General features: G+C 36.2%; 3 protein-coding genes across 3 annotated transcripts; 1 reads left to right on the forward strand and 2 right to left on the reverse strand.

Annotated features, from left to right (window-relative positions):
* Positions 1–16: 16 nt before the first annotated feature.
* On the reverse strand, positions 17–8,369 carry LOC145641912 (protein PLASTID REDOX INSENSITIVE 2, chloroplastic-like). The gene is made up of 3 exons (XM_081692944.1): positions 8,065–8,369; positions 7,883–7,981; positions 17–232 (listed from the first exon to the last, which is right to left on the reverse strand). Exons 1-3 carry the CDS (start codon positions 8,275–8,277, stop codon positions 17–19), a joined length of 528 nt encoding a protein of 175 aa, XP_081549070.1. The 5' UTR covers positions 8,278–8,369.
* Positions 8,370–8,875: 506 nt separating this feature from the next.
* Positions 8,876–16,524, reverse strand: LOC145641931 (uncharacterized protein C57A7.06-like). The gene is made up of 11 exons (XM_081692964.1): positions 16,061–16,524; positions 14,907–15,048; positions 14,018–14,496; positions 12,978–13,199; positions 12,554–12,874; positions 10,965–11,309; positions 10,802–10,882; positions 10,188–10,283; positions 9,727–10,092; positions 9,352–9,483; positions 8,876–9,256 (listed from the first exon to the last, which is right to left on the reverse strand). Exons 1-11 carry the CDS (start codon positions 16,448–16,450, stop codon positions 9,104–9,106), a joined length of 2,727 nt encoding a protein of 908 aa, XP_081549090.1. The 5' UTR covers positions 16,451–16,524; the 3' UTR covers positions 8,876–9,103.
* A 7,155-nt stretch (positions 16,525–23,679) lies between these two features.
* Positions 23,680–25,237, forward strand: LOC145628014 (uncharacterized). Its single transcript, XM_081680349.1, has 2 exons — positions 23,680–24,603; positions 24,713–25,237. Exons 1-2 carry the CDS (start codon positions 23,680–23,682, stop codon positions 25,235–25,237), a joined length of 1,449 nt encoding a protein of 482 aa, XP_081536475.1.
* Positions 25,238–26,773: the final 1,536 nt, after the last annotated feature.

A 26,773-nucleotide genomic window follows, 5' to 3' on the forward strand; every position in this document is an offset into this window, starting at 1 on the left:
ACAAATTTCAGCTGTATTAGAAATGATGGTTTACTTGACTGTTGGAAGCTGATGAGTTCCAGGCTTGCCAGTCGCGATCAATGCAGTTTTGAGCCCATAGCAAAGAAGCTCGAGTAGCCAACGGAGCAGCAGGCAAATTTTTGTCCTTGAGAGCAATTAGCATGTCTGTGAAAGGCTCCACCAATAATGTTCCTGGCCCTCCATATTCTTTGTTCAAAAATTCATGCAGTATCTGTTTCAAATTTCATGCAAAAAGTACCATAAGCGAACTTCATTTACACAAGTCAAGTCATTATTCAAAAGTAGTTATAGCACAAAAATTGATAACAGGTTTGTTGAAAGCATTGGCAATAAGATGAACCATAATTTCGAGTTCCCTCGAGCTATGAAAATGTTTGGTTGACACAGCATTTACCAACCTTCATGAGATCGATAAAGACATCAACTTTTTCAGTACGCTTCTGAGAAGTCACAATTACATGTGGGTTGCTAATCCTTAGGTTGAAAACATTATTGTGTTCTAGGTTGCATAGAGTTCAAGCAAAATCAAGTATTGCGCTTTTCATCTTCAAGCTGAGTTTGAACTGAGCTAACTAAGTCGAAGTCAAAAGCTTGTTCAAACCTAAACTCATTTCGAAATCAGCGTGTTCAGATTTAGCTCAAATTTGATCAATCCAAGCATAAATCAATTGAATTGTGTTCATCAATGAACTTTATTTCTATCAAAGAGACAAATACTTGCACATAAATTTATGGACATAAATATCATATTCAAACTAAACTATTGATGAATGTAAATCAACATATTGTTCATAAACACACTAAATTAATGAAAATGTTATTCATGATCGTAAAAGAACAAGCCTGTACTAGTCTTATACAAACACAAACTCAAGCCGGTCATCAACTCACAAAGAGCATTGGTTCATTTACACCCTAACATCATAGACCTTAATCCATACATGGAATTAAGAGCTGAAGTTGTAGCAAGGCTTTTGCTCAAAACTATCCTTTGAAGCCTAATACAAACAGAACAAAACCACAGTTTAAGTTTACTAAATGTCTATATCCATCTTTCCTCTCTAAATGCAGTCCAAGTGCATTACATACACATCTGTAACAACCAACAACCAATCGAAGGAAAGTTCATGGAAGTATGACAAGATACCAAATGTTCGTTCAATGATATGGACATAGCCTAAAAAATTGACACTCTCTATCATCAACTTTAAAACTAAATAACCAGATTCATGTTTTCTTTCTTTTCCGATCTATAGCAGATGTCCCACCAAAGGAGAAGAACCACAGTACAGAAGTCAAGAGTATGTTCCAAAAACAAAAGATTAACTAAAAACAGGTTAATTCAACGAATCCGCACTCAAGATTTATGTGATTTGGATGATTTTCTGAGCACAGCAAAGAGAAGCCTCTGAACTAGTTTCCTGAAATTTTGACAGCAACTGCAACTAGATTTTCTGTCAGCAGGGCCCCACAGTTTAAATTAACCACCCAATTTTAGGAGATAGATTAACAAATGATAATTACAAAATTTCTCCCTAACTAAGATTATATTGATAGTATGAATTTTATGACATTTTTTTGAATAAAAAAGGTCTTGTTGTCATTAAGATTCCTGACATTAAAGTCAATAATAGTATTATAAATGTGTTAAATATACAGATAATCTTTACAATAATCCTGTGTGATTATGATTGGGTAATTAAGAAACAAATTAAAGAATGACTGAAAATAACCCTATAAAATAGAAAATAAAATTGTAGAAAGTCCACTTCTTTATGTTGTACCTCCCACAAAATTCCAAAAAGTCCATTAAAAATGTTCAAGAAGATACTGATGAGAAATTAGAATGTTTGGATGAGAAAAATGTAGACCCACAAATGGGCAACAACCTAATAAATTTGGTCAAATTTTAGTCCCCTTATAAACCAATTCATCATTATTTGTACCATCTATCTACTGGATAGAAAACATAATGGGAAAACGGTTTTTCATATGGAAGAAAAGTAATACCAAGCCTTTAAAATCCATTCTGATGGTTACTTCCTCATTTAACCAGTAACCACAAGATGTTTACTTAACTTCATATACTCTGTACAACATTATGCATGTTTTGAAGTCGAAACCTTAACCATTATTTTCTCCAAAAAAACATATTGACAAAGTGTATAATGATAATATTCCCCCCCCCCCCCCCCCTCCTTTCTTATTATTTGTACACTTCATATTATTTGCACTTCACAAACATTTTTTATGTCATAACGACACAACATCAATAATGGTCTAAAACTCCTAATTTCAATTTATTGATGTTATTACTTTTTAGTTTGAAGTAGTAGGATTAACATAGTATTAAAAATTATCAAAACTTAATGTAACTGCATAACCTGAAATTTAAATCAAGGACAAGAGAAAAATCATAGAGATTATTATTGAATGGTTTTAGTCACTTTCAAAGATATTGGAGTGTAGTAGTGCCCTACATGGGTCAGTTTTTGAACAAGAAAAGTCCAAATCTTTAATTAAATAGGTGAGCCCAAAGATCTAAAACACCTCACATGGCTTACATAGACTGACAATTAAAACCAAAGATGTTTACACATGTGAATAACAAATAATATATTTAGTAGCAGGAAGAATATAATTCAAGACAACAAATATAAGTACGTACTTCATCAATTTCTTATTTTTATAGGATGTAATTAACATTGTTTATATATCAAGCAAGGCTTAATCTAGTGATAAGAGTTTGACCTAATGGGTATATACTTTCAGTCAAGGGATCAAACCTCACTATGAGTTGTTTGGTGGTGAGGATTCTCTTGTCCTTCTCCCTTGACCTATAAAGCTGGACAGATTAACCCATAAGAGGTTCCGACTCACTCCCAAAGAGTTTAACCTGTAAAGCTAGACGGATTAACCCATGAGAGGTTCCAATTCAATAGAGCTCCATATCCTCATCGTAGAAAAAAAAAACGAAAAATTAACCTTAGTTATACGGTCAAATAACAATTAATGTATTTACATGGTCAAAGATTACCTCCTACGTTAGGTTAGGTCAGATTTTCTGGCACTATATAATCTCAATATCTCATTAGGTTAACATTTTTGATAAAATAAAAATAAAAAAATGGTGGAACAAAGAGACATAAAAGCATACTGTTTGTTCAGAGTTAGATTTTTGATGTTTCCTTGTCTTAGTAACGAATCAAGGACTTAATCATGTATTGCCCAAATTTGTCAAGTAGCTAAACTATATTAGAATATCTTAATAAATAATTATGTTTATAGCTTCATACACCTACTAAATGTGTGTATATGACATATAAAAGTGATTAAATTATATGGTTAGTATCTTTGGAAGAAGTATACTTTACTATAGTGTAAGGCTTGTGTAAGACTTGGAACTTGTAACGAAAGACCACTATATTTTACAAGTACCACCTTTCCCCGACTTGATTGCATGTGTTTATACATGTTCAAACATTTTAAAAACTAAAACTGCCTTTATGACTACGCCTAAGCAATGTTCAGTTTAGATTAAAATATTTTTAGACAATTAAGTCGAACAGATAAAGGAATTCTCAATCCCATCAAAAGTTATTTGGTGGAACTTGAACTTGTATCCTCAAAGTCACAAAATGAGTTTTTCATCGTTTTTAACAACCTTGGTTGATTTGTAGTGACTACATGACTATATAGAGTACTTATGCTTGACATTTATTCACATACATTTGGCCTAATGGATAACTTACATATTATAGTTCAAGATATACTAGTTTATTCTTTCTTGCTGATTGATCTTATATATTTCATTAAGGTTATCCGGTAACACCACACGTACTTCAGGTTTATAACAAGTCACAGTCCCACATGATCCAAATGTTAGTTCCTTGAACCAAAGCATAATGCATTAACTATGAGAATGACTTGGCTAATTCATATACAGATGCTTTTAATCTTAAAAAAAAAAATAATACTAAATGACACATACTTTTTTCTCTTTTTTGGTTGAATCCTATTATATTTTATGCGCACGTATAAGTTAGTTTCACATTTGAGAAAACAGTAGCAAATTACCATCATTACACGTCGGCTTACACCCATATTCAATATTCTTTTGAAGCTTCATTAGCTCGTTAAGTGTTTTATTCAATATGATTCATGCATTAAATAGACCAATTTATTCTCATATTTAAAATGACCTAAATACCCTTATAAGCTAAAACATGCATGATTTCAAAGAATAATTTATTTAATTTTTAATAAAGAAAATTTAAACATTATATATATGTATCTGAAAAATAAACAATGAGATGAATTTACAAAACCCAATTCAACATGATTATATTTTTTCCAAAAAATAAATCACAAAAGACGTCAAAGTAACTCACATAAATAGAGTTCATCAGTGTCAAAACATAACTAAAGTAAAACGGGAGAAGTAGTTCAAAGATAATTGTTTTGAAAGGGCAAATCGGCAAAAAGCATATATTAAGACTACTTGGCAATTGGCATGGATAGACAAAACGAACTTATCAAAATGTAAGGACTAATGGTTCAATTATGAAAAACAAACCAATTAAACTTTATTCCATTATGAAGTGTACACAAAATGGACTGATTCAAAAGAACAATTATCTAAGTTCTTATTTTTTTTTTTTGAAAGAAAGAAAAGTTCTTATGAAACTTGATGAGTAAGCACAAGATAAAATTAATTATACAATATTAATAACTATGATAAGCATTTCATGTTAAGAAAGTGACCCACATTTAATAATGAAAACTAAATAATGATAATAAGACGGTCGGATGACATTAATTAAACAACATGAACACCCTAACTCTACTGTTATCAAAACACGCGGCATCATGTTCAATCATGAACCCCATATATGAGAGCTCTTTCAATTTAATTTTATTTATTAATCATAAGATGAAGATTTATCAACTTCAAGGATGATAATTTGCATATTTTATTTGATCAATGACGTACTCAAATAAAACACTTGTGACATTCCCTCCATCGAAAATTAATTATTTATATATGATGTAATTTGATCTTATAATATTATGCATAATCAAATTCAATCCAGATGCATGAAGAAGCAACTATTATGATCATCGTTAAAAAAAAAAAGAAAAAAGAAGCCTGGATGTACCTTATAATTGGTTGGTGAAGATTTTGCAAAGAGTTAACTTCAAAAATTAACTAAATACGAAGTATTTTACTTAAGAGGATATCCTATCCCTACCAATTAACAAGGTGAATGTGACTAATCCTAGAACTGGCTCCTTAGATTTTGCAATAATGACCATTCTTCCTAAAGGTCATTAATTTGCTACTACTAGACTATTAGTTAGAGAATACCATGTGAAGTGTACATGGTTAGATGTACTCTCGCAATTTTTGTCCCAATAATTGCATGATGCCGACCAAAAGCATTTGATTGTGTTTTTTCATTTTGATTATTAAAGAGGAACAACAATACACCCAAACATCTCTCCATTAAGCATTTATTTGAAATGGTACTATTACTAGCAACCTATAGTAATAGACCGACATTCTAGTGATTTATTCTTTACTAGTCTTAGGCTTAATTGAAACAAAAGTTTGCTACTTGTTATTTTGTCATACTCTTTTATATTTCATCTGTTTCTTTATAGTTGTAACACTTTTCTAAAATGAAAATGTCACAACAGTTGCAACACACTATAAAGAAAGGTTTTTATGGTGAAAATTATATTATTATCTTTATTTAAAGCTCACGGCCCACTTGTTTATGCTTTTTATCAACCTCTTAACCCCATTTAAGTTTATTATATTATCTGAGGTCCCCTTTTCTAAAATGTCGTGATAAAATGTGTGTTTCAACTACAAGGAAACGGAGGAAATAATTATTAAGAATATAACATGGAGTTACAAGACTATTTATGATCCAGGGCCGTTTCTATCTTAAGCAGTGGTATTATTATGAAAAGCTAACGTGGATGTTAACTAGTTGGGTTGGTTATACTGTTAAAGTATAGGAGGTAGTATCAAACAAGCGTAATCAAACCACATCCGCATAACTTATCCTCAAGGACTCTATACACCATAATGACTTATTGGGGAAACTAATCATAAGATATTGCTATGCATATTTATAAATGAGAACTTTTACCAGACATCTAAAGATATAGGAATATCAATTCAGAAGGGAAGAAACATTCATGCATGTATACCAGATAGTATGTCTTAAGAGTTTCTTCGAGTATTAATAGTACTAAAAGATGGAAAGAGAATATGGAGCTAGAGAAGACAGGGTTTTGAAGTGAAGCTGAGAAGACAGATCAATGCATGACATACCCGGCCCAGCAGTTCAAACCAAATTTTATGTTACAAACCCCTGATATTTCTATCCATACTTAGAAAGTAAATAGAATATCGTCAAGAACATAAAAGAAGTTACAAATAATCTATGTAACCAGCCCAATACTAGAAAGAAGTGGTAGTCATGAACTGAGCCTTACCAAAGACTCATTATTGATCAAAACTCGAAATAGTAGTTTCCTATAATCCCCCCAAAGATGGAAAACCTTTATACTACGTATATATTCTCTACAAGCATAAAAACCTTTCCCGTGATTACTTGTAACACTTCTAACCCAAGTCGTTTAGGTGTGCAATACTCATACGTACATTCAAATTTATTATTGGCAAGCTGCTATTGTCAAAAAGTTTTCAAATTACCAACTCTCTTTAGTGTGTTACTTGGTCCCAAAAGCCCATGGATTAGATCCTTCCAACTCATCTGATGCTAACAAATCAATGTGCGTGGGGAGGGCGGTATTTGGCTGGCCTTTAGCAGACATAGATAGAAACTATGAATGCCTCTTTAGCTATTCAAGGTTCACTACTCATTAGGACCTTTACTTCACGCAGTGAACTTAAATTACGTCTACTTCAAGAAATGAAATCTGCTAGAATTAGTCCAAAAAAATCTAATTAAACGTGGAAGAAACTGAAGAACTATAGCAGATGCTCATGATTCATATTATACATATCCCTTGTACCTCAGAATACGTTTATGGACCAAAGCTGGATAACTTAGGCTAGTACATGTGCATGCTGGTTGAACCAGGCTCGAGTAAGGGGCTGAGGGCTAAGGGTGCAGTGTTGACTCACGAACTTTCTTTGTCCATATTGTTCTTGTCTTTTGGGACCCTCCTTGTTTAGTTCCCTACCCCAATGGCTGGTTGCACATAACTAATTTCTAGAACTATGAAGTTCGGATATCTATTCAATGGCTGTCTGAGTGTACTTTCACTCTCCCAGCTCTCTGAAATCACAAAATCAGCCTACATCTTGCTGCTGGTGAAAAAAGCACTACTTAGTACTTAGGATCCATATGGGCAATATCCCTAAAAAATCATATCCACTTCGAAGATTGCCTAGCATTCTCAAATGGCTTAGTTGATGATCGCGCATCCTAGGAACACAACCCAAAAAACACCAACCTAAATTTTGTATTGAGTTAAAGACAATAAACTCGCAAATGGAGAAATAATGAAAGGATTATGAATTTATGATGTCTGAAATAAAAAAATTATGGAACCCTTTTCCCCTCATTATATAATGAACCTACAGCTAACAGAATTTCCCGCCACAACAGAAAGATAACCACTTTATGAATTAACTCCCAACTAACCCAACTGCCAACTAACAAACAATCCAACAGCAGACATGTCATAACAACCATTCAATCCCAAATCAACACAAATAAGTTCATTCAAGCAATTCATCGAACACCTTAAGAGCAGATTCTTATAAGAAAAAAAAAACAAATAATATCATAATGAAATCAAGCTGTAAATGACTCACCTTGGCGCATTCATCGACAACCCTGTCGAGTTCATCCCCAAATGCTTCTTCATCTTTCAACAATGTCTTCTTTAATTCAATCTTGAACTTCCGGGTTTCCTGCAAAACCCCAAGAAAATAAATAAATAAATAAATAAAAGCAATAAAATTACAGAAACAAATTTGAGCAATGTTATTATTACAGCTTCAGCAAATTCTGGAATTGGGTCAGGATACACGTATTTCCGAGGCGGGTTTGCTCGGAGTGTGAGAATTGAGGAGAGAGACTCAGTTCGATGGCGGCGAGGGCGCAGGATAAGAGAAGAGGGGCGCAAGATAAGATGGTTGAATGTTGGAAATTTGGCGGGAGTATTGATCAAGTTAGTTGAAAAGTAGAGGGAAGAGTAAAGCGCCATTAATGGAGAAATTGTTGCACTTAAATTTTCTAGGCTTGTAAGTTTTATTTTGGTTCAATGCACATCTCCTTGCAATATATTGTCTTTACTTCTATAGTCTTTACAACTCGAGTATACTACATGTTTATGGACTATAATAGTTTATTTATGGGTTGTTAATTATTGGATTTTACGCCCATAATTGAACTTTAGAATATAAGATAGCATAATATCATGGCAAATTCTCAGCCAGATAATGATTGATGCAAAAACGTTTTTTTTTCCTCCTTAGCAGTGTGTAGCTTGAAAAGTTTGTACTACGTGTCTACGTAGAAAACGGTGTAATTGATTCAATTGTACATTAATCATAGTGATGAAACTTGCATAAGGATACAATCAAGACTGATGACCTACAGCAAATTGTTTTGTGTAGCTGATAGCATCCAACGCGGTGCTCCAAGTGCACAATACACGCATATGTGATGAACACCCTCACCTTCACAGCCATCACGCTGAACCAGTAGCGGTCAATTGAAAGTTTGGAACCTACTACATCAATCAGTACCCCAGCTAACCAATATTTAAGCAATAATAAAAAGCTAGAGCATTCAGACTCGTATATTATGAAGATTAAAGACTTTCCAGGAGCTTTATTGCCCACAAAATAAAAGAATACATCTTAGCCAAGCAGGCCAAATATCTGTAGACTGTGGTCTGACTGAAACAAATCTCACCCCTCTCACTAAAATGGGTAAGCTTGTTACAACAAAACCCATTCCTAAACACTACAAAATTGCATGCTTAATTAAATTACACAAGTCATGGAAAAACATCAGTGCCAAATCACTCATGTTTTGACACTACGCCTTGATTTTTTGGCAGAACTTTTATTATTTGATTTTTGTTTCCGTCCACGTTGCTTCTGGTCCTCCACTCTTTCGTGTGGATCTACTTCTTCAAATTTGATAGGATTAATGATCATGCCAGATTTCTTTACGACCTGTTTGAATGAACACACTAAATGTCAGAGGAAAACAAGAGAGAAAGAGAGAGAGAGAGAGGAGGAGGAAAACAAGAGAGAGAGAGAAAGCTCACTTCTGGCCTGGTAAGAGCCCCAGCAGCTGTTGCAGGGTTAAATTCAGGGCCAATAGGCATACGGATGCTCTGTTCAAAAACATCTTTCGAAGCAAAAGGATAAGGCAGCGTCTTTGCATACAATTTCTCCCCCTGCCAGTTCCAGAAACACATGACAGCATTAGGCAAGTTTGATCCACATCGATATTTCAAAGTAATAGAATGTGGAATAATTTAGATGCTTAGATAGAAAAATTGTATTGGAGGGAGTATTATCTAGTACATGACCTAGTTAATTAAACAAGACGAGTTCCCCTTGACAATTTTACCCACCACTTAATTTTCAACAATAAAATGAAGCAGATGGAAATATGACAAAGACTATATAACACTGACCTTCTTATCTACTTTCTCAGATATGATTACGTGTTTAAGACGTGCATCCTTCCTTTTTTTTAAAGCTGCTTCTCTCTTTTGCTTAGCAGTTGCATGCTCTTCCAGCATCCAAGAAGGCAAACCCCTTTTCTTTTGGACATCAGTCCACTGACCCCATCCAGGAAGCAGAAGGGGCTTCTCTGGCTCAGGATTCTCTTCATTTAAAACATCCTCTTTAACCTTTTCAAATTCTTCTTCCACATCATCCCCCGCAAATGCACGCTTTATTAGCTCTTCATTTGACGGTAGTTCATAAGCTTTCCCTGAAGTCAACATCCCATCTACCATATGCCCACCACTGTCTGTATCACTGTCATCCTCTACTTCCTAATAAATCAAGTGCACATACAGCAAGGCTGTCAAAACGTCCTCATAGTTATATATGTAAGCAAAACATGCAAAACATCCAATGATATGTTTACCTCTTCACTATCATTGCTTGGAGAAGGTTTTACAACCTCCCGCACACTCTTGACATTGGTATTAGAAGTGGAACCCACTTTACCCCCACTCTTCATCTGCATACATGATCAATAGAGTTATAAATAAAAATTCAACATTTCAGCACAATGTTCCTAAGCTCATAAGGATCTAAAAGGGGTGTTTAGTGTCTCAGTTTGCTCACTAGGATCCCCAAGCCCAACTCATTCAACCTTTTTCATTTTGTCATGAAACAACTTAGATGCATCATGTTTAAAAAAACATATAGTCAAAGGAGAACACCATTGCGACATCACCAAGGAAACAAAAGGGAAGAGCAAAGGCGGAAAAGGTATATCATTTTACTCCATGCTTCCACACCTTCTTCAAAGACAAGTAAACTGATATTATGAAGCTAGAACAAGGTATCACATAGATTGGGTATGGTCTGTAAGGAAGAGTGTAATTGCGTAAAAGCAGGTAACAGAATGCATTGGGGCAGTACATAGAATGCCCAAAAAGCCTTAGCTCATCAGCACATGACAGTGATGACACTGCAACTGCCCCCATATGACAGGCAAGAATAAACAACGCAGATATACAGAATAGCTCTAACCTGTTTCCATGAACCAGATGTGAAAACAGAAACATCGTGGCTTGTTCTTGGCCCAGAGTCTTTAGCTACATCAATAACACTCTGCGAAGTACAGCAGTATTAATCAAGCTAATTTATAACAATTATACCCTCAATGTAAGAAATAAGGCAAGGACTTAATTACTTTGAAAGCTGAATCATCAACAGTCTCCAAATCATCACGAAGTACATCCAAATCAATGTCAATATCTTTTTCCATGTGCTGACCTTTCACACTATCCATTTGAATATCATCTTTCTCTTCAATGATATCTTCATTATCACTGCCATAATTGTCAACATCAGGTCTATGCTTTACGTTAGCAGCCTCTTCAATCTTCTTTTTGGGTACACCAAAAACTCGTCTACCACTGGAAGTCCCTTCCTTCAGGCCCTTCCCTGCACTCTGGTTTAAAGATAAATCATAATCGTCTAGAGCGCGCTTGGCTTCTTCATTAGCAGCCTCCTTTCTTTTCTCCAGCCCTCGTACCTATGATTAATGTAAGAGTTAGAAAACAGATAGTGAAAGCAAAAATCTTAATACCATATGTATATGAGAATCAAAATCACCAATCAAACATGAAAATAACCTAAGTTACCTAAACTCAACCCCCCCCCCCCCCCCCCCCAACAAAACACCCCATTTAATATTTAAATTCCCATCAATTGCTCACTGTTCTCCACCATGCACGTTAGTGGATGAAGCATGGGAATGCACACTTTTAACTACCCAACCTGTTGCATTAATCTCTCATCTCTCTACAGATCTTTGGCTGGTGAACAAACCTTGTTCAAAAATGTAGTTTGATTGTCATTTCTACATCACATTTCATTAAAACTGCCACTAGGCCTGATGATTCCCTAGGTTCAGGAGGAGAAAATAGGATAAGCTGGAGAACTTCACAATGTCGGGAGAGGTCAACAAAGTCTATTATGAGGAAAGAGCAATAAATACAGAGAAAAATATGGACATTACTATAATTGTACATATTAAAAAATAATATCAAAGGATAGATATGTAATTGAACTGGCAAAGAAAAAGAAATCCGAAGTGAAAAGCTTCAAGAATGTAAAGGCAAAGCTAAAGATTGAAGCAGAAGATGTTGACCAGATTCACATAATTTCAATTTTAGCTTTATAGGACCAGAAAAACTCTTGGCTTTGAATGCCATTTAAGTTCCATTGTACAGTGTTTCATCCAAGATTATGAAGGAGCTTATACTCTTTTCTGCTTAGTTAATACAACCACCACCACCTCCACCCCCTCTTCTGAGATCATTCAATTCATATTTGCAGAGCCAGAGCTTTAAGGAGGAAAGAGGGCAAAGAACTAAAAAAAAAAATTAAAAAAATTATTGAATGACAAGAACTAAAAGAATTGTTGAGAAGAATTTTTGAACAAGTTTGAACTGTTGGAAGAGAAGGTCAACGTTGAGTTCTTGAAAATAAAAGGAAAGCCACAAGCTCCAAAAAAGTGCAACTATAATAAAATCTTCAGCTAATAACAGTGCAAAATATAACAGTTAACAGCAAACTAACGTCCTGAATGATTGCACGGATGCCCAGGAAAGGCAGAATTTATCTTTTTAATCCTTTTTTGTGCCATCCATTTTTCTTAAGATAAGATCCATTTTAGGTTTCAGAAGCCTCCATTCCACGCAAAATAGAGCAAAGGGATGCAAGAAAGATGTGATGAAACGCAATAAGCAAACAATAGGAATGGGCAGAATATACCATGAAAGGCAATGAAAGAACCCCTGAATCAGGCACTTCATCCTCTTGTTCCATTATTTTAATCGTTTTCTCCTTTGCCTTAGCCAATAACTTAGATGCCCCCTCCTCATCTGAACTATACATATCCTCATCATCCTCATCACTGCTATCATCACTGCTGCTGCCATCCTTCATGGAATTCATTTTCCTGGTCAGAAGATTATGAAGATTCAACTGCTCAGCTATAGCAGCTTGAGTACCTTCATCTTGTTTACTTAAACCGCGTTCAAGAACACGTTTAGCCCACTTTCCTTGGTTTCTGTGCCTCAGTGTCATGCGTGCCTGCACCATAAAAACACAATACCAATGATTCGTCATTGAGTGAAATTGGCTAAACCACATATACAGCATTAAACATACAACAGCAGCACATCATTTTACATGCCTCTGCTCGTTTTCTTTCTTGTTTCTCAGCATACTCTTTGGTGACTTCAGGATCGGTTTGGAAATCCGAAGAAGCTGCCTTCAATTTGTCCTTTTTCTTTAAGCGATGATAAGTCTTGGACTTAATTTTTTTAACATGTTTTGCTTTCATTTCGTGACGGAAAAGAAGACTGCGCATTTTAGCAAGTCTGTTCTGGCGGTCCTTCACTTCTTCGATAGATATCTGTACACCATACCAAGAGGAACATATTAAATTTTCAATCTAAGTAATGGCATGCAAGAGCAACAAACAACATAAATTCATGGTATTTTAATTCTGATCCCATTCACAAAAACTTTCAATCCTCCAAACATTCAGTACAGCACAATGCTTACACTTTGTTCCTTTACCAGGCGACAAAATTATTGCATGAACTACACGGAGACATTCAACTTAAAGTAGAAAATAAACCGTTGTAGTAGAAAATTCTTAGGCTAGGATTATGATTTCAACAAATACCACTTCACACTGCTGCCATCCGCTTCTATTCTTACCTAACAGTTGTAGTAGAAAATTCTTAGGCTCGGCTTTGTCAAAAGGGTAATAGAGCAAGTATGAGGAATAACACCATACATGCCACAGGTTTGCTTTGCGTTTACACACCCTGCCATACTACCCATTGGCAATAGAATGTTAAGTAGTCTCCCTTTCCTTCTTTATGCAGGTATAATTTATGATTAAACACTTAGTAAAAGCCACCTCATTACTTTAATTTGATAAGTAATCATTTGTGCCATCAATTCCACAAATAATTGCAGATGTTTCACATATAACAAAAGACAATGGAAACTGTGACTTTTCTTTGTTTTTCTATTTATAGAAAATGTGGTTATGTTATACTACTAGCACTGGTAAACAACGATTGTTGCTTAGTGACTTATTGTAATCTACTTCCCTTCTATGTTACAACTCAATAACATTTTGTTTCCTAATTGTATAGTTGAAAAGAGAAACAACAAACAAAATTCATAAAAACCAATGCAATGTAAACCAGCTCCTACCTTGTTTAGCTCTAGAAGCTTGGCACCATCATTCTTGTAAGCTTCTGAGATCTCTTTGTTATCCAATATTGATGCAATTGCCTTCTCAAAATCAGTTCGTGGTTTGAACTCAGAGGCCATAGTTCCCACGGTTGGAAGACCCATATCATTACCTTGGTCAAAATAGAGTGTGGGAGCTTCTCGATTTCTCTTCACGAGATGCTCCCATTTAGTAATATCCTTCTTTGTGTGGTCATATGCTGCCCCCCTCTCCAACCTCTCTCGTTCTGGCTTTGGAAGTGGAGCTTGAACTGTTTCTCCTTTCTTCTCAACATGTTCAATCCTTTTCCTAAGCTTGCTGAAACTAGGAGTTCCTCGAAGAGGATCCAGAAGATCTTGAATACTGATACTCCCATTACCGCTGAGGACATCACGGCTAGGGTTAAATTCAGATTCTGGATAAGCCTCTGAAACAGCAGCACGTCTCTTCCTCTTTTTGTCTGATAAATCAAAATTTTAGACCTAATTGTGCAGTGATTTTCACTTCATTTATTTATCAAAGTTGTTTCCAATCAAGTATTCATACTTTTATAGCATAAAAGAAAATCAGAAATGAAAGAAGCATTTATCAATACTGAAAAACAGTCACTATACACAACAACAGCACTTCAGCCTAACAGCACCAAAAGGGGATTCTTTTGAATGCCCAGATAGCGAAAAAATCGTTTTGTCCAGATAATAAATGGAAAAAGTATCTACAGTTTTGCTAAGTTTCTTTTTAACTTGTTCTAGCAATAGATTAATTTTACACCTCTGGCAGATCGAATAGTATAAACATCAAATCAACATTTTCACCACTTATGATCAAAGCTATTTGAGAGACATCACATAATAAACACAGCACATTTACCAGCAAAAGCCTGAGTATGGATTCCAGTAATATCCTCCAGCATTCTTGCATGCCTTCCCTCATCATACTCCTTGTCAATGGAATCATCATCTTCATCTCCAGGACCTAGATCGTCGTCATCCTCAGAGAGTATGTCTTCATCCTACACAGGAAACAGTAGAACATCTAAAAGCTGCATACTTTATCATCATTGAAACAGATACATTGCCACATTAGCTATCATTTAGTCCAAGAAGGATATCAATTTTTCCTGGTATTACTTTTTCTTATGCCACTTCAACATCGGTAGCACTCGGTTGACTAAAAAGACAAAAATAATTTTATCTTTTCTTATGTATGTAGTTGCCATTCCTAAACTTAGGCCATGCAACCATGACGATCACTGTTGATCATAAGGTTTCTCATGTGTGTTGATCATAAGGTTTTTCATGTGTAAAAGATCACTTCTAAGTCCTTAGTACTTACTAATACCCCTCATCTCAATTTGAAAGGTGTGAATATATCACGAATAAACCAATAATCTGCTACACTCTTTCTATGTACATCAGCAATAATGTTGTCATATTATACTTTTCTAGTCATACCATTAAACCATAGGACCCTAAAACCTAACACGATCCTAAGAACCTCGAAAAAAAAGTCATGGTATGCCATCGACTCAACAGAAACATAAAACTCCTCACAGTAGTACTTTAGTAAAACCAGTAAACAAACCATTAATATCACTACACTCACAAAATTCCAACAAATCCATTATTCTCCGCCACCATACATACGCAAAGAATCCCAAACTTAATGCAATTTCTCAAATTCTACACTTAATATTTTCAATTCAGGGTACAAATAAATTAAGAACACAACAAAATAATTCTAAAACTTCAAATTTTCGCATTCCTCATAACAAAAATACTAACTCCGTTACAGGTAATGTGAAACAATTTGACATAAAGCAGAGAGGAAAAATGTCTAATCGTTGCGCATAACCTGTAATGGAAGTAGTACAATAAATTACTACTAAACTGCATCTAATAATGCATTAAACTACTTTAACTAACCCCCAAATTAACTCTTTTACTTCAATTTTTGCAGAAATTTCAAGTTTAATCAATCAAAACAAAGCATTGAAAAGCATAAAATGAAAGAGAAACAAAAACCTTGAATTTCTCAGGAAGCTCATACTCATAATTCTCAACATGATCAAATCGTCGATTCTTCTTCGATTCCTCCTCCGCAACTTCCTCCTCATACTCGTACAAATCCTTAACATAATTCAATTCACCTTCATCCGAATCAATAACTTCATCATCTTCAACATCATCATCACTATTACCATATAAATTAGGGTTTCCGAGATTATCAAGCTGCTTCCTAAACGCCGACGGTAATCGAGGACCTCTTCTCTCTCCTCCGCCTCCACTTCCACCACCACGGCGTTTTCCAGAAGAATTAGGGTTTGATTTTTTGCTGGTGAATTTCTTCGGTGTTTTCTCTCTCCTCTGAAGCTGTTTCGCACCGTCGCTGGATTTCCTCTTCTTGTCCGCCATTGTTGAGGGGTTTCAGAGGTTTAAGCTTGGCGGCCGCGAAGTAAGAGAGAGAAAAAGAGTGTGCGAGTTATTAAGAGTTGCGCATTTTTGTGAGTTGTACGAAAGTGAGTTTGGATTTTCCTGTGTTTTTGTTGTTGGGCTTTTCTTTTGGTAGTTGATTGGGCTTGTTGTGTGGTTGGCTGCCCATGCTCTACATCAACAACTTTATCACTCCACGTAGAGTTATCAAAAATCGACTCGAACTGGTGAATCAGAACCGTTTAGAACTATTTTGAAAAGAAACCGGACCGCTAATAACCTTTTATTTTAAAAATGTAAATCGATCCGACCCGATTTTTTAAAACTTGAAATTGAACCGATCGAATGTTTGAGAACCGTTAATGACCCGTACCCGTTATCAAGCCGAACTGATACAACCCGAAACCGAGAACAACCCGAACCGAGTACTTTCGAACTCAATAACAAACCGACCCATTATAAACCGAAACTGATTATACCCGAAAAAAGGCCGATAAACCCAAATCGTTTGCAACCTGTAACTGGTTAGCACCGAACAGTTTATAACCCATAATAAGTTATGACCGAACCATTTATAATCCGTAACTGGTTATAACCAAACGGTTTATAACTCGTAGGTCCGTAACCCGTTATGACCATAGAGTTTTTTTTTTCTTTTTTAATTGGTGTATTTTATCGTTAGTAAAACAAAAAGGTTTAATTTGAATTAAGAAGTATTTATATTGAATAGGTTAGGAATTTTGATGTCATTGAAACTCTTATTGCAAAAATATTACCGTGTTTTTACAAGTAATGGCTTATGGAACACTATAATGTATTAAAGATTTGTTATTATATTTGATCCTGAAAATCATTATACCAAAAAGGCACATAAAGCTAAACAACTAATAAATACTCCGTATAATTTAGTGGAATAACTAATTAAAGAATGTTGAGGATATACTAGAAGATATACGTTCACAAAACCCGTTTAAAACTAGCAAAATCAAGTGTCAAACCGACTGAGTTCAACTCGAACCGATTATGACCTGAATCGATTACAACCTGACCCGATTAGAACCCGAGAAGCTTTGACCCAAAACCCGCTTTAAACTGACAAACCCCATTTTTTAACTGACCAAATTAAACTTGAACCGATTAAGACCTGAACCAATTATAACCCGATCCGAAAAGAAATTGCATTAAAAATAAACCGAATCGAAAAGAAACTGCAATAAAAATAAACCGAACCGACCCGAAATTATTTAAAATCGACCCGAACTGACCCGATAATAATTCCAATCTGTCAAAAACCGACCCGTTACAAATCGAAAACCGATAAATCAAACAAAAAAAACTAAAGTGCAAACCCAATTGACACCCTTTTTGTATTTTATTAATTACTTGCTGCAATTCTAGCTTCGAAGATGGAGTTTTAAAATGAATAAAAGTAGAATGTATTATTTTATAATGAAAGTAAGGTTGGTTAATAAAAAAAAATAATAATAAAAAAAAATAAAAAAAATGAGTAAAAAGTGAGTGTAAGTGAAAAGAAAAGAGAATATGAAAAATATAGGAAAAATACACTTTATTAATTCCAACTTTGATCAATTTACTTTGAATAATCCCAACTATCGATTATTCTGCAATAATTCCAACTTTCACCTCCGTTTTCGTCTATCAATCTCGAAAACCAGTTATCTGCTAAAAAGGTTTTATTTAAAAAAAAAAATAAAGTGTCATGTGTCACTCCTGCATTGGTCCAAAAAATCAAAAACAACAATAATAAAAATAAAATAAAAAAAAACCCCACAGCCACCCTTTCTTTCCCAGATCCGGCCACCACTTTACTCCTCAGCCTCGTCCCCTTCTCCCTTACTTACTGGAAAACCATCCCTCTTCCCCAGCTGCAAGCCCGTACCCGTCACTCCTCCACCGAAAACCCGCAACCACCAGGCCACCAAAGCCAACCTTGTCCTCGTTCCACCATACCCCAACCGTCAAATTCTCTATCCTCCGCCAACACAACCCCCATCTCCTCTTGCCTCCAAAAATAGAGCAACCTCGCAACTGTTGAAATCGATGCCTCCTCCCTTCCCACACCACCTATATTGGCCCTCCCTCCCTTGCTCCAACCCAGAAATCAACCCCTTCTCTTCCTCCAAGTTCGAAATCGATCCTAGTGAGTCAGATGGGAGTGGTTTAAAGGGAAAGGGTTTAAGGTTTGGCTGATTCGACGATGGATCTAGGGAGAGGGGGTGGGTCATTTTAAGTTGGGTGGTCGGAGAAGGAGGTGGTTTAGGTGGGTTGCAGTAGTCAACGTCAGGTTAGCGATGGTGATTGGGGTGGCTGTTTGGCTTAGTTAGTTTTTCTTCTTTTTTTAAATTTTTTTTACCAATCACGTTGTGACACATTTCTAACAACCTATAATATAATCGAAGGTTATTGAAAGTTGACCGGTTTGAGATTGATAAAAGAAAATGGAGGCAAAAGTTGAGATTATTGTAGAATAATCGACAATTGGGATTATTTAAAGTAAATTGGCCAAATTAAAGTTGAAATTAATAAAGTGTATTTTTTCTAAAAAAATAAAAATATAATAAGAGGGGACCATTAGTGGAAAGGAAAATAGAAAGCATTGTTAAATATTTTCAAAACAAGGAAATGGAGCAAAATAAAATACAACTACAAAAGGAAAGTGAAACAAGTATGGTTTACACAAATTCTTATATGGTTAGTCATTATAGGGCTTTCTTCGTTAATATAATAGAAGTTACTTGGTCAGTGTTACAAGGGTTACTTCGTTAGTGTTATAGGGCTACTCAGTCACTGTTATATATGGGCTACTCAATCAGTATTACAAGGGTTACTTGGTCACTGTGACAGTGTTATAGGGTTTACTTTGTTCTTTTATAAGTGGCCACACGATGTGACAGCCACACACAAAATAGGCTGGTAATTTTAATAGCTTTCATTCACTCTTAGTTATTGCCACTTGTTAGATCACCTTATCATCTTCTTATCATATAAAAATATTGACATTCCAATCAGCTTAAGTAATGTCCTTTACAAATGCATTACAAAGTGTATTTTGAATCGACTTAGAAAGGTTTTACCTTCGGTGGTTTCGGAATTTCAGAATGCTTTCGAACCTGATCGACTAATGACGGATAATTTTCTCATTGCACATGAAATGTTTTCCTATACGAATAATTCTAGGGAACAAACTTTTTTAGCAGCCTTAAAACTTGATATGAATGGAGCGTATGATAGGGTCAATTGAGAATTTATGTGGCAATTTTTTCGGGCCTTTAGTTTCCCTCTATACGGGATTCATATCATTCAGCAATATTTTTCAACGGTCTCCTATCAGATTTTGGTTAATGGCAATCCTACATAGATTTTCAGGTCGATTTAGGGATTGCGACATAGAGATCCTCTTTATTCCTACTTGTTTGTCCTCAACATGGAGATATTTTCGGCTATGACCCGTAAAGCCGAAAGGGATAACATATTTCAAGGTGTTAAGATTTCTAGGAATGCTCCTTCTATTACACATCTTTTCTTTGCAGATGACTCTCTACTTTTCTTCCGATCCGGCCTTCTCCTTCGACATGTGAAGAAATTCTGCAGGTAATTGTGACATTTAAGGACAAATGATTAACCTGCAAAAATCTTTTGTTCGGTTCAAACCTAATATTCCTGACGGTTATAGAGAATATTTGGCTTCTGTTTTATGACTGAAAGTCAGCTATCTTTGGGTTCGTACTTGGGTCTTCCGGTGGATATTAGCAAAAGTAAATGTAAACAATTTGCACCCCTAGTGGATAAAGTTGCAAGTCAGTTAAGAAACTTTGCCTCCCTTCATCTCTCAACGGCTGCAAAATTGATAATTCTTAATTCGATTATGGTTCCTTCCCTCAACCATTTTCTTTTGGATTTCAAGATCCATCTTCGATGTGTTACAAAATAAATAATATAAGGATCTGGTTTTGGTGGAAATCTAATCCTCGATCTAAAGGAATTGCAACCGCATTCTCCGCTCTCCTCTTTATGCCTAAAGGGATGGGAGGCCTGGGTCTTAGACATTTAGGTCTCTTTAATTCAGCCTTTATTGGCTAAGCAATCGTGGAGAATAACGAAGAATTCCCAGCTTTTGATCTCATGCATTTATCAGGGCAGATACCCTTCGCTGCTACACTGTCATTCTCTAGGTCGCACTTCCTGACCTTCTTGGGGCTGTAGAGGTTTATTGGAAGGTGTTAAAAATCTTTAGTGTCTTAAGTGGCACTACCACAAAATAGGGAATAAGTAACACATAATACACAACGGTCAAGTTGCATATGCGATCTCTAGAATTATACAGATCGCCTATGTAAGATAGGCGCTTTGTATGTTAAAACCTACAGAGCGCCTATCTAAGTTAACCGTTCTATATGATAAATTCAAATTTACACTAACAAATATAGAGCGCCTCCTTTGATTAACCGTTCTATCAGTATAATAATTTTTTTAAAAAAATAAAATAAATTGGAAGTATCATGTATGACAACCACGACCCACCTAACCCTAAACTACTTCGTTTCAAATTGTAGCCGCCCCCTTATATCTTCTTTTCTTTCACACTCCTTCTCTTTCTAGATCAAAGATCATCCTCCCCTTTCTTTCTCCTCTTCCTCTCTTTCTCTCTCCTCAAATTCCCTGCCCCAGCAAATACATCTATAGGCTTTGTAATTTTTCCAAAGATATTGAAGTCAAGTTCTCAATTTGATTCACTTTGCAGCAAAGAACATAATAGTAGATTAACATCTATGAATTTTAGAATCTCACGCCCCTCTTCCTCTCTGATTATAATTTATTTTTTGTGTAGTTATTATTTAGATCTGATTTTACTTTTTATTATATTTGATATAATCGATTCTGTTTATTTTTGTTAATTTTGGGGCGGTGTGCGAATTTCTGTTTATAGTGGGTTTTGCAGGTGGTGGTGTGAGTCGTGGGGGGTATTTGGTGGTGGGGGTCGTGGGGGTGGGTCACAGCGGGGTACGGTGGGTCGTGGTGTTGGCCGTGGGTGGTGTGCGATTTGGGGAGTGAGCTTTCATTTTCTATTATTAATTTTAGATCTCAAATTTCATATTTTTATCTTAAGATTTAGTCTTATTTTTAGATTTTCTTAATTATTTTCAATACAATATGGCCAGTTCCATTTATTTTGTTGATTTTGCCATGTATTGTTTCCCTATTTGCTTGAAGTAGTGTATAAATTTTTAATTTCTTGAATTTTTTTAACGTTTTATTTAGTAGGTGACAATGTCATTGATTTTTTTAGAGCAAGTTGCCGTTTTGTGGGTGTTTGATGCGGCTGCTCTGTTTTTTATGGGGTGTTTTATGGTTGTTTGGTGCGGCTGTGAAGTTTGATGGTTAAGGTGGTTGCCCAAGGACTGAAAGCGTGGTGGTGGTTTAAAACCCTTTAAGTTAATGGCTCTCTTTTGCTTATGAGTCTTAGGGAGTAATTATTTGTTTTTTGTATCTTTGTAATGTAATTATGGAGGAATTAAGTTTATTGTAATTGAACTATTGTATTTTTAATGTATTTGATAAATAAAAAGTTGAGTATCATAATAAATCATGTTTATTTCATTTTACACGTATGAGTTGTTATTATTATTATTATTATTATTATTATTATTATTATTATTATTAAATAATAATAATAATAATCATAATAATAATTTTTTTTTTAAAAAAAAAAATAAAGAAAAGAGAGCGCCTATCTATGGTAGGCGTTCTCTTTTTATATTGTTATAGAACGCCTATCTCAGGATGACAACTCTATTTTCCTTGTTTTTTATTTAATTTATACCTAGAATATGAAGCGCCTATCTAAGATGAGCGATCTGTATTGTGTTAGATATAGAACGCCTCAAAGAGGCGTTCTGTAGACTTTATAGGGCACCCCCTCAGAAGAACGCCTCTGAGGCGTTCTATATCCCTTGTTTTAGGCGTTCTGTATTCCCTATTTTGTGGTAGTGTGGAAAATAGGAAATGGTTCTTAGGTTCCCATTCTTTAGGATTCTTATGTGCTAGAGACATCTGTGCAGTTCAAGGATACTATGGGTGGGTTGGTTCATCTTAATATAGTGTCTTCTCTTCTTGATCCATGCACTCATGGGACGCTACTTTTGTCCATTCTTTATTTCCTTCTTCCACAATAGTGAAGATTTTGGCCCTTGAAAGGCCTGCGCAGCCTATGGATGAGTTTGTATATTGGAAATTAACTAAGGGTGGAACCTTTTCAACAAAGGCGGCTTGCGCATATTTAATTCAACACTATGTTCTCCCTCACTCATCAGGCCTTCCCGTTTCTTCGATTTGGTGGAAAAAGCTCTCGGCTTTACCTATTTTGCCAAAACGAAAGCTTTTTGTGTGAAATTGTTGGATGATGTGCTCCCTATTGCAACAAAATTACACTCCAAAGGTATACCCATCAACCATATGTGCTCCTTTTGTCATTCTAGTCTTGAGACGGTTGGCCACCTCTTCTTGTATTGTTCGTTCTCGCGTTATCTCTGGGTATGTGGTCCTCTAGGTATTCGGATTCCTGAGGATAATCATCTTCCTTTCCTAAGTTGGTTTTCTTCTTTGTTTACTTCTATGACTGCTCTTGGGGAGAGTTTGGCCTTGGATTCGATCCTATCCTTCACTTGGGCTATTTGGGTTTCCGGAAATTAACAACATTTGATTTCGAGACTCTTCTTGCTCCTCGTCAGAAGTTTTTCAAATTACAAATGACTGGCTTTGGCGTTGTGTTGCGACAAAGGATTTCAGCTTCCATTAGACAATATTGTTCCCCCTGGGTTTGGAGCTCAACTATCATCCCTCTCCTTTCGGAGTTGTGGGGAGGAATTATTATACCTACATTGGTTCTTACTGTGGATGGTGCCTAGCTAGTGTTAAGATATATATTTATCATATATATCTTTGACCTTGTAAATATATTGTTTCCTAGATTAGTGCTAGATTAGTGCCTAGAATATTTCGTATATAGCTATTCCTAGTTTGTAGCATTAGTTAGTGGCTGAACTTAAGCCCTTGTATTTTGTATAAATTGACAGTGAATGCAAAGCTATACTCACGGATTAAATTCCTTCATGGTATCAGTTGCTTAGGGTTAATTGTGCTGCGCCCTAACTCCTTGTTCCGCCTTCTCTTCTCTTCTTCATCACAGTACTATGTCGGACTCTAAGAGTTCCTTTCACCCGGCTTTTACTGTTTCTAATATCAAAAGTAACATCCCCATAACCCTTGAAATGGAGAATGTTTCTTATTCTATTTGGGTGAAACTGTTCAAGGTATACGCTCGATCTCATAAGGTTCTCAACCATATCATTGCTCCAAAGAAGAAGGTCGCTGCCCCTTCAACCGATGAGGAAAAGGAGCTTTGGGTGACATTGGACGCGACGGTTCTTGGGTGGATTTATTCCACAATTTCTAAGGACCTGTTAAACACCATTATTGAACCTGATTTCATGGCCATGGAAGCTTGGGATCGCTTGCGTGACATTTTTCAAGACAATCAGAATTCCCGTGCTGTGGCTCTTGAACATGAGTTTTCTAATACTCATATGGAGGATTTTCCTAACGCTTCGGCGTATTGTCAAAGGCTTAAAACTCTCTCCGATCAATTGAAGAATGTAGGAGCTCCGGTGGATAACAATCGGCTTGTTCTTCAATTGGTTTCCCCCTTCTCCTTGGCAGAATCAATTTCCACCTTGGGGGTGGGTTCCTCAATGGACCAATCCTCCTTGTCCATACCCAACCCAAGGGTGGGCCAGACCTCAAGGCCCAATGAAGCAGCAGTCCGGTGTACTAGGCCCTCATCCTCAACATGCTTATGCATTTCACAACAGTCTTATGTTCCAACAGATATCGAATCGGCTATGCACACCATGACATTGAGCCAACCCGATCCCTCGTGGTATATGGACATCGGTGCAACTTCGCACATGACATCCTCCAATGGTAATCTCTCGTCTTATTTTAATTTGAGCAATCATCATAATAGTATTGTTGTTGGTAATGGTCATTCAATTCCAATTCGTGGTTGTGGTCATACTACTTTGCCGTCCCTGAACCCACCCTTGTCCCTTTCTAATGTCCTTCATGCACCAAAATTAATCAAAAATCTAATTTATGTTAGGAAATTTACGACTGATATATAATTATGTGTCTGTTGAGTTTGACCCTTATGGTTTTTCTGTGAAGGTTTACCGGACGGGGATGCCAATAATGAGATGTGATAGTCAAGATGGTCTATACCCACTCACTTCCACCTCTTCACACTCCTCTCCATCAACCTTTACGGCTTTAGCTTCCTCTCTTTGGCATGATCGATTGGGACATCCGGGGTCTTCCATTTTAAAGGGTCTTAGTAGTAATAAAGATATTGAATGTACTCATTCATCTAGTTCTAGTATTTGTCAATCTTGTGTACTCGGAAAGCACATTAAGTTACCGTTTATTTCTTCTAATTCAAGTACTACTTTACCTTTTGATATTGTTCACAGTGATCTATGGTCTTCCCATGTTTTGAGTTCTTCAGGTCATCGATATTATATGCTTATCTTGGATGATTTTTCTAAGTTTTTATGGACTTTTCCTTTAGCTAGAAAATTTGATGTTTTTGATAAGGTCTCAGCCTTTCAAACTTTTGTTCGCACACAATTTTATCGACCTATTAAAAATTTCCAATGTGATAACGGGCGGGAATATGATAGCGGACCTTTTTAGGCTATGTGTGAGTCTAATGGCATGTCTTTTCGTCTTTCTTGTCCACATACGTCATCACAAAATGGAAAAGCAGAGAGAAAAATTAGATCATTGAATTATATTATCCGTACTCTTCTTGCACATGCATCCCTTCCACCATCATTTTGGCACCATGCATTGCAAATGGAAACTTATTTGCATAATATTCTACCGAGTAAGCTACTTGAGTACAAATCCCCTCTCCAAATTCTCTATAAAAAAGAACCTATTCTCATATCCGTGTTTTTGGGTGTTTGTGTTATCCCTTAATTCCGTTCACCACTATCAACAAGCTTCAACCTCGTTCCACGTACACCATGTGTATTTTTAGGTTATCCACCAAATCATAGAGGTTACAAATGTTATGACTTATCTTCTAATAGGATCATAATTAGCGGACATGTTGTGTTTGATGAAACGGTTTTTCCTTTTGCTAAATTACACACACCAACTACACATACATATGATTTTTTGGATGATGGTTTGAATTCTTATGTGATTAATCACATGGGCAAGCCTGAGCAGCCCATTTCTTCACCCACGGCCCAACACGAGTCTTCTCCCATTTCTTCTCATAGCAGCCCAATCCCTTCCCCTCAATTTCTAACTGGGCCGCACACTATTTCTCCTCCCAGCAGCCCACTCTCTTCTCCTCACAATCGGACTGGGCCGCATACTCCTTCACCTCCCAGTAGCCCAGTCTCGTTTCCTTCCTCTTCTAACACCCAACCTGCTGGTGGGCAGAATAGGCCACAAGAGGACCGTGGGCCTGCGCAGATAGCCACGACCCACTTAGGGCCTACCCAACCAGCTGGGCACGGTGTTGCTCCTCCCCCACCACCTCCAATTCTCACTTCACACCCAACCATGGTCACTCGTAGTAGAAATGGTATCACTAAGCCTAACCCAAAATATCATAATTTAAATACCATGGTGTCCCCGGTTACGAAATCCCTTCTTCCTCGTAACCCAGTTTTTGCTTTACGTGACCCAAATTGGAAAATGGCTATGGATGATGAATTTAATGCTCTTATTAATAATAAGACGTGGGAGTTGGTGCCCGGTCCACCTGATGATAATGTTATTCGTTCTATGTGGATTTTTACTCATAAGGTGAAATCTGACGGTTCTTTTGAGAGGCATAAAGCTCGTCTTGTAGGTGATGACAAAACACAACAGGTTGGCATTGATTGTGGGGAGACTTTTAGCCCGGTGGTCAAACCGGCTACCATCCGTACTATGCTTAGCTTGGCGTTGTCCAAAGCTTGGCAAATTCATCAGCTTGATGTTAAGAATGTTTTTTTTGCATGGTGAGCTTAATGAGACTGTCTATATGCATCAACCTCTTGGTTTCCGTGATAAGACTCATCCTGATTATGTATGTTTGCTGCGAAAATCATTATATGGTCTAAAACAGGCACCCATGGCTTGGTATAAGCGATTTGCTGATTTTGTTACTTCTATTGGTTTTACTAATAGCAAGAGTGACAATTCTCTCTTTATTTACCGTGATGGCTC

The sequence above is a fragment of the Chenopodium album genome, chromosome 1 (assembly GCF_948465745.1).
Source record: "Chenopodium album chromosome 1, dcCheAlbu1.1, whole genome shotgun sequence".
Classification (NCBI taxonomy): Eukaryota; Viridiplantae; Streptophyta; class Magnoliopsida; order Caryophyllales; family Amaranthaceae; genus Chenopodium; species Chenopodium album.